We start from the raw sequence: 8,965 nt of genomic DNA on the forward strand, positions 1-8,965 counted from the left end.
CAATAATAATACACTTTATTCATATAGCCCTTTTCTTAATAATGTTACAAAGTGCTTCACAACAAGAACAAATACATTCAAACAAAGTACGTAGATGATAATAAAGTAATAAATAATTGTGTTGTTGGCTAAATAAAGGAGCAAATAATGTCTTTAAAAATGAACGTTGGGGATGATTTTTGAATTATTTGTACCGTTTCTTAATCTTGTGAGACATACCCATGTTTGTTAATATCATGTATCTACCTTTAATTATTATTATTTATTGTGTGCAGAGGAGGAGGACCCGCTGACGGAGCTGCGCGCGCAGCTTCAGTCTGGAGTCGCTCGCGACGTCGAGACCGCAATGAGGAGATAAATAGAAGCCTTATCTTTTAATTTTATTCATTTTAAAGTATTACGGCTCTCCGTCGGTGATCGGTGAAGAGGGCCGTCTCTCCCGGGACGCTGCTGCCGCTCTCGTGCGCTCTCGGTCGGTGAGTAAACGTGGACGTTTGTGCCAAAAACGGTCATTTGACGGCAGAATTAAAGGGCAGCAGATGAGACGGGAGAGCCGAGGCTCCTTTCTTCTTCTTCTTCTTCTTCTTCTTCTTCTTGTTCTTGTTCTTCTTGTTCTTCTTCTTCCTCTTGTTCTTGTTCTTGTTCTTCTTCTTCTTCTTCTTCTTCTTCTTCTTCTTCTTCTTCTTCTTCTTCTTCTTCTTCTCATAGTGAACGTTACGTCACTTTCACGTTGAAACATTTCATTATTTGTAACATCAGCACGTGCATTAACTGGGAATTGTTCATCTAGGGGCACGAGCTCGGTTTTTAAAAACGCATTAAAGCCTTTATTCTTTTATCAGATTTGGAGGTGATTTGCGCAGATATCTGTCAGCGCGAGCTCGCTCCTTCTTCTTTCTTTTCATTCTTTTCTTTTTTTAAATAATAAGCACAGTTTATAAAAACAAAAAAGCATGTTATGATTTAGCACGAGGACCATATTATCGTCTTTAATGGCAGCGGTGCGTCACGCGCCCCAATGCCCTTCATGTCGCCGCCGCGCGCACCAGAGCCTCCGTTGATTTTAATGGCGAACGGGGGGGGCAGACTCATCAGAGACCGGGCTCATAACACTCATAATACTAGTACTAGTACACAATAGGAGTAGTGCATCTGTGTGGGGTACAACAGTGTTTCTGGAGAGGAAACGAGCCAAATATATCCTCACGTGAACCCGTGTAGTGTCACATTCAGGGCCCTTTAACACAGTCTGTGATTATTGCTTTTATTGATGTCCCATCACCAGAACGGCTGTGAGACAATAGGACGTGTTACCCCCCAAACTTCTGCAGAAACACACCAGCGCATTACATTACAGCAGGAAGACGTCATAACAACTACTTCTTAATGTATTTATAGATCCAGCCACCTATTTACTAATGAGTGCATCACAAAGTGTAAATTCAGTGTTTTAATGTGGTTAAATGGCATCGTGTCACTATTTAAACAGGATTTCTAACGATCAGCTGGTTAAACAGTGACGTGTTGTTACTCAGTGATCACCATGACGACTAGTCCAGTAGATTGATGCTCTATTGATCCAGAGAAGCATGTCGGCGTCCATTAGCTTATAGGACACATAAAGCACACTCACACCACAGACTGTTTATAGGAAGTGGAAGTATTCGTCATGAAGCCTTGAGTTCAGCGTTCTGGCCGTCGCCATCTTGTTTTGTTTTGCAACCAGTGAACAGGAAGTGACCATATCTGGACTGAGGAGGAGTGACGTAGAGACGTCTCTGGTGTCGACCTGTCAATCAGCGTGTAGCCCCGCCCTAAAGCATCCCCTGCTTTATGGTCTGTGTGACTCTAAATGGACCATAATGTACTAAATGAACATCATGCTGTATTGAAGAAGACTTGAAACTAGAGATTGAGACATAAACTCATGTTTACAATGTTTACTGAGGTAATAAATCAAGAGAGAAGTAGAGTCATTTTCTATAGACTTCTATACAACCAGAGGAGTCGCCCCCTGGTGGACACTAGAGAGAATGCAGCTTTAACACATGAAGCACCGACTTCACTTTAAGAGGTTGCTGCCTGACTACTTCACCATAATATGTGCTGATGTGATTAAAGAGTAATACAAAAGATAAATATATGAACAAATGCAGATTGTGCGGAATGCTAACATGTTCATCAGCTGCAGCCTGCATCAGTCTGAGGATGTGAGGCTCATGATGAGGCTCCATGTCTCTGTAATGAGATGTAATTGGCTATTGGAGCGGAGGGTGTATTTTGGGGGGGGGGGTGACCTTTATTTCATCAGCTCCACCCGTCTCTGCTGTTCCACTCGGCGTTGCTGTTCTCTCCCTGCTGCTGTCTTATACAGCGTACATCCCATCGATGAGGAGGAGAAGTGGAATGATTACAGTAGGGGGGGGGGGGGGGGTCATTTCTCTGTTACGTCTCCTCTTTACTCAATTAGCCGTCACTGGCTGGTGAACACAAACCTGCTGACGATGTGGGAGTCGTATCGTTCTCTCTCTTATTTAATGAAACTTCAGAGCGTTGCTGGTGTCACACAGTCGACCGACTGTTCACTCTGTTAACGCGCTGGATTTAGGAACATCACCACAGTGAAGACTTTTATGGAAACTAATGTTTAATTTCCTGACAAATATCAGACCTCCACAGGGAGGGTTTAACTTCTGGTAAAACGCTGCGTCAGTGTTTACCGAGCTGTCCAATCACAGTGGAGGAGGGGCGGGACAAATACCACAAAGACCAACCGACATGAAGGCTGCAAGTGACATTGTTACACTGACTGTAAAATACTTTTATTTATTCTTTTAATACCCAAAGAAATGTTATGCAATACTTTATACATATTCATACCTAGAAACTATCATCTTTGTCGTTTAAAACTAAACAATATACCTCATATTAACGCTTATATAGCACTTAAAGGAGGATAAATGAAGCCTTATATTTCTACCTGATTACAGCTTCACTCTTGTGTCATCAGGTGTTCAATTCATCTCGAGTTCATCTTTATTCTACGTTACGTTGAACTTTAAGTTCTCTTGGTTCTGTTGGTCCCTGTGGACTAAAGTGGTCGTGTCTCTGATGACCAGAGTCTCTTTAGAACACCTCTCATGTTACTGCAGCAGGTCTGACAGTCTGCTCCTCTCAGTCCTGGTTCTGGTTCTCCCGTGCCTCCCTTCCTGCTGCCCACCGTGGACCGGTCTCTGCTGGAGGATCTGGGTCTGTCCAGGGTGGACCGGTCTCTGCTGGAGGATCTGGGTCTGTCCACGGTGGACCGGTCTCTGCTGGAGTCTGAGCTGAAGGAGGTTCTGGTGAACCTGCATGAGTTCATCTGGTTTCACCAGAATCCGACCCGGTGGCTCCGATGATGAGCATCAAGAACAACTCTATAGAAACAGAACATCTTCTCTCTGATGGTCTCTGTACTGATGGAGGTCTGTAGAGGATCAGGACTAGACTGAGACTGGTTCATATAGAGGATCAGGACTACACTGAGACTGGTTCATATAGAGGATCAGGACTACACTGAGACTGGTTTATATAGAGGATCAGGACTACACTGAGACTGGTTCATATAGAGGATCACGACTACACTGAGACTGGTTCATATAGAGGATCAGGACTAGACTGAGACTGGTTCATATAGAGGATCAGGACTAGACTGAGACTGGTTCATATAGAGGATCAGGACTACACTGAGACTGGTTCATATAGAGGATCAGGACTAGACTGAGACTGGTTCATATAGAGGATCAGGACTACACTGAGACTGGTTCATATAGAGGATCAGGACTAGACTGAGACTGGTTCATATAGAGGATCAGGACTACACTGAGACTGGTTCATATAGAGGATCAGGACTACACTGAGACTGGTTCATATAGAGGATCAGGACTAGACTGAGACTGGTTCATATAGAGGATCAGGACTACACTGAGACTGGTTCATAGAGGACCAGGACTACACTGAGACTGGTTCATATAGAGGATCAGGACTACACTGAGACTGGTTCATATAGAGGACCAGGACTACACTGAGACTGGTTCATATAGAGGATCAGGACTAGACTGAGACTGGTTCATATAGAGGATCAGGACTACATTGAGACTGGTTCATATAGAGGATCAGGACTAGACTGAGACTGGTTCATATAGAGGATCAGGACTACACTGAGACTGGTTCATAGAGGACCAGGACTAGACTGAGACTGGTTCATAGAGGACCAGGACTACACTGAGACTGGTTCATATAGAGGATCAGGACTACACTGAGACTGGTTCATATAGAGGACCAGGACTACACTGAGACTGGTTCATATAGAGGATCAGGACTACACTGAGACTGGTTCATAGAGGACCAGGACTAGACTGAGACTGGTTCATAGAGGACCAGGACTACACTGAGACTGGTTCATATAGAGGATCAGGACTACACTGAGACTGGTTCATATAGAGGATCAGGACTACACTGAGACTGGTTCATAGAGGACCAGGACTACACTGAGACTTGTTCAGGAGCAGTTAAAAGCTCCTCACTGTGACTTTAAGTGGACTTTCTCTGAGGGAGTGAACTAAAGACAGGTTTTGCTGACTCGTGGAATCAAAGAGTTGTTTATTGATGTCTGACCTCTCTCTTTGACTTTCCCTCTCTGATAACGAGACAATGTGAAGTCACATGGTGTAACCGGGGAAAGACAAACAAAGATGGACGTGAGTCTCTGTGTACTTTGGCTCACTACGCTGATCACATGGAGGCTCAGAGAGACGCTCACTCACACTGATTTTAATCCGTCTCATAAAACAGAGAAAGTTATTTTACTCCGTCTGCTAAACTACCACTTTGTGCACAATCGGGCCGAACCATTAGAGCCTGAGACGGGAGGGGAGCTTCAGATAAGAAAGACTTCTTTCATGTCGGCCAGCGAGGCTGAATCGAGTCACGGACCTTGTGACCGTGCTATCAAACAGGAAATGTCTCGTCTCAAACTTCCTGGAAAGCAACTGAGTCCGTGGCAGCAGAATAGTGGAGAGAAAAGAAAGAGTAGATGTCTTCACTTCATAGTCAGGTTTTTAACTTCTTTCCTCACCATTTATTTTCATATTTTATTCTCGTAGAAAGAGTAATAAAGAAGCAATGTGTGAGACAGATCCTTTTAGTCTGACTCACGACTGTCAGAACGAGTCTTCCCTGTGAGGTCAGAGCAGCAGGTGTGCTTCATAAGTATATATGAATAGACAATGACCTGCGGCTCCATCATCCAGGGAACCGGCCTCTTCCTCTTTGAACCCTTAAAGGGCCAGTGTGCAGAAAATCATTCATGTTTAATCACCAGAAAATAAAGAACCATTTAATTATTAACCGTGTTTTCATTCGCTTAGAATGAGTCCTTCATATCTACTTATGGAGCAGGAGGCGGAGTCCGCCATGCTGCCCCTCCATGTTTCTACAGGAGCCCAGAACAGACAAACACAACACCGGCTCCGCAGAGACTTTCACCTTAAAGGCCGCCGTGGTTCTCATGACTGTGGTCTTCTGACTGACGTTGCTGCTGAAGCGTTGTTATTATGGGATGGACGGCCTCTGAGCGCTGCAGGTTTTTGCATTTAGCTGCTCGCGTTACCGCAGTCTTGAAAAGCCAGTCGGTGTATTACCTACAGAGGATGAGAAACAGATCTATGCTCTCTACAAAGACACCAGACTGGTTCGTGACGCCGTGTAATCCATCACATACAAAGTCTCATCTACGCTACGATATAGGACCAGCCTGGGGGGGAGAGCGCTCGGTGAGGCGCCCCGGCTCCACGTGGAGGCTGTGCAGGAAGAGGGGAGAAGAACTACATGTGGCACACTGTGTTGGTGCATTCTGGGTGGTGTTGGAGACCTGTGTGTGTCCTCCTCGGTGCTCCATCAGTGTGAATAATTGACCTCGCTGACATCGGACGCATTGCATCTCCACCCGAGGGAGGTCTCATCACCGAGGATGGATGAGGGCTGACAGGCGGAGCAGACGGACACGTGTTGTTGCGTGTTGTTGCGCGTTGGTGTGCGTTGTTGTGTTGTGGTGTGGTGTGTTGTGGTGTGTTGTTGTGGTGTGGTGTGTTGTTGTGGTGTGTTGGTGTGTGTTGGTTGCGCGTTGGTGTGCGTTGTTGTGTTGTGGTGTGTGTGGAGGTGAAGAGGAAACACAGACGGATTATTAAAAGCAGGCTGAGAGTGATGGATGGAGACAGAGATGGATGAATTTTATTCTATGAAACCTTTCCTCCGTGTCTTCTGTCCCTTCAGCTGCGTATGGATCATTAGATTATAACATTATATGTGTTATCTTATCTAGTCCTCTAGTATCAATACTAGTCCTCTTAGTGATGCTCTTACTGGTTCTTTTTGATTATTTTGTGAAGAAAAGAATCGAAGACAGAACCGACAGCAGAACCGATAACTCCGGACCGCATCAACACTGCTGGTCTTTGCTCATGTAGAACCTGGTTTCAGGGGGCGTCCCTCGTCTTTGTACTTGTGGACTGGGGTCATTGTCATCATTCCTGATGAGAGTTAGTGTGTTAAATTAAACACAAATTATTAAAAATGCAAAAAAATATGATTCTTTTAATATTGAGGGAACAAAAATCGGAACTTTTGGCTCCTCGAGGCTTTTTGAAATCTATTTCATGGCTGAAACTAAAGATTATTTTCATCGTTGATTAATCTGTCAGTTATTTTCTTGATTAATTGAATTATTTCTTTGGTCTGTAAAATGCCCAAGATGACCTCAAACCTCTTGTTTGTCTCCACAACTTTAAAGATCTTAAGTTCATCGTCGCAGAGGAAATAAACCAAAAGATCCAAAAATCACTCACTTTTAATGATCATTTATGTTATTGATGTATTATCTGGTCATTTTAAAGCGCCATCAAAAGGTTTGAGTGGCCTTCAAGCGTTTTATTTCGGTGTTCGAGTTGTTCGCCATCTCCATTGTCATTTCTGCCATTTTTGGGTTCTGTAATGGAATAATTCCTGTCCTGAGATAAGATTCTGCGTTCATGGACCAGAGACAGTTTCCACATTATAAATTAAAAACCATGAAACATCGTGTTTCCTGTGTTTCAGGGCTTCCTGGGAGAACAATGGATGAGACCCGTCAGTAGCCCTTGATGAAGATTTCGACCGACTCCTCAATCTGAACGATGGAGGGAAGTGACGACGCGTCCGCCACCGTGACCCAGTCTGACGGGGGCAGCGCCGTGGTGGGAGGAGGAGGAGGAGACGCCCCCGGTAAAGTGGAGGAAGGAGTAAACCCGCTTCCTCCTGCTGCTTCCTGCGGCAGCAAAGGTGGTGCGGAGCCTCCGGCACCGGCAGCGGCGAGTCCCGGCGCCGAATCTCCGGGAGGCGTGGCGCTGAAAGTCGCCACGACCGTTCTGCACCCGGTGTGCCTGGGAGACGGCCCGCTGATGCTGCCCATCCACCTCCAGATGGCCGGAGCAGCCGGGTCTCAGCTCGGCCAGATGGGGGCGGCGCCGTACCTGATAGCGAGCCAGAGCCCCGTTTCGCTCCCGTTGGTCCTGGACCAGCAGGTCCTCCAGCACATGAGCCCATCCGTGATCCCTCAGACCGCCGGCTGCCCTCAGCTCCAGAGCAGCGTCCTGTGTCAGAACCCGTTCGACCAGAAGTCGGCGGGACAGACGCAGGACGCCAACCTGCTGTCCCTCCTGCAGAATCCTGCGTTTGCGGCCATCTTGCAGGATCTCTTCCCCTCCCAGGCCGGTGCTTCGACCTGCCAGTCGCCAGGCTCCGCCTTCTTCCCGCTTCCTCCCCTCTCGGCCCCCTACGCATCCCCCCTGGCCCCGTTAGTCCCCCCCGCCACGCTTCTAGTTCCCTACCCCGTCATCATCCCCCTGCCCGTCCCGCTGCCCGTCCCCCTGCCCGTCCCCATTCCCGCCCCCCAGGCCGAGGACTCAAAGGGGAACATGCCTAAACCGGTTTGCACTGCGAGTAAAAGCACTCAGACGTCTCCGAAAGATACGACCTCTCCTCCTCCTCCTCCGCCGCCGCCGCCGTCGTCACGCAGGTGCGCGTCTTCATTACTGCCGCCACACGCGTCCCCGTCCTCTCTTCTTGCAGATGAAGGACAAGCTTTGGACCTTTCTGTCCGAGCGTGCCCGGTAGAACTGAAACAGGAATACCCGAGTCCTCAGCAGGACGACGTGCTCGACCTGTCGGTGCCGGCGGCCGCGAGGACAAAGTGCGTCCAGTCGACCAGAGAAGCGTCTTTCCGTTCTGGTCAAGATGGCGGCGGCACGTCTTTGTCTCTGGACTCCAGACTCCTGGGCAGTCTGGCGTCGCTGGAGTTCAGCCGGCAGCACAAGTGGGTGGTCGACAGCGCAGCCGGCGGGTCCGGCTCTCTGGGTCAACAGAGCGGCGCCGGAAACCCGGAGCTGGTCGGCGCCTCGCAGGCGGCCCAGGTCATCGTCGCGGTGAAGGACGCCATCCCCGCCATCCTCTGCGGGAAGATCAAAGGCCTCTCGGCCGTCTCCACAAGGAACTTTTCTATCAAACGGGACGGCAGCCAGGCGGCGTCGCTGCAGCAGCTCTACGGGGACCAGCACGACCCCAACAGCCCGCATAAGAAGCCCCCCAAGAACAGCGCCATCAAACTGAAGAAGGTCAGCTCGCAGGAGATCCACTTCCTCCCCATGAAGAAGCAGAGACTGGCAGCGCTGCTTCCCAGAAAGTGAAGGCGAGAGATGAGGGGGGGGGGTAACATAAACACATGCGGGGACATTCTGTCATCAAACACTTACTCGTCCAATCAGAGTCAATCTGAGGCTCATGAATGTCTGACGGTGAACACAGAAGTTCCAGAGATGGTCTCTGACTTCCTGTCTTGTTGTCTTTTGTAACACTACTCTACACCGATATACTGAAGCACATGTTTCTGTTG

At 47.9% G+C, this 8,965-nt stretch overlaps 1 protein-coding gene across 1 annotated transcript; it reads left to right on the plus strand.

The window, feature by feature from the left end:
- Positions 1–360: 360 nt before the first annotated feature.
- rai2 (retinoic acid induced 2) lies at positions 361–8,759 on the plus strand (the record flags this gene model as incomplete). The annotated part of the gene is made up of 2 exons (XM_079267903.1): positions 361–476; positions 7,135–8,759. The coding sequence occupies exon 2, from the start codon at positions 7,212–7,214 to the stop codon at positions 8,757–8,759; it is 1,548 nt and encodes a 515-aa protein (XP_079124029.1). The 5' UTR covers positions 361–476; positions 7,135–7,211.
- Positions 8,760–8,965: the final 206 nt, after the last annotated feature.

The sequence above is a fragment of the Melanostigma gelatinosum genome (genome assembly GCF_949748355.1).
Source record: "Melanostigma gelatinosum genome assembly, chromosome: 4".
Classification (NCBI taxonomy): Eukaryota; Metazoa; Chordata; class Actinopteri; order Perciformes; family Zoarcidae; genus Melanostigma; species Melanostigma gelatinosum.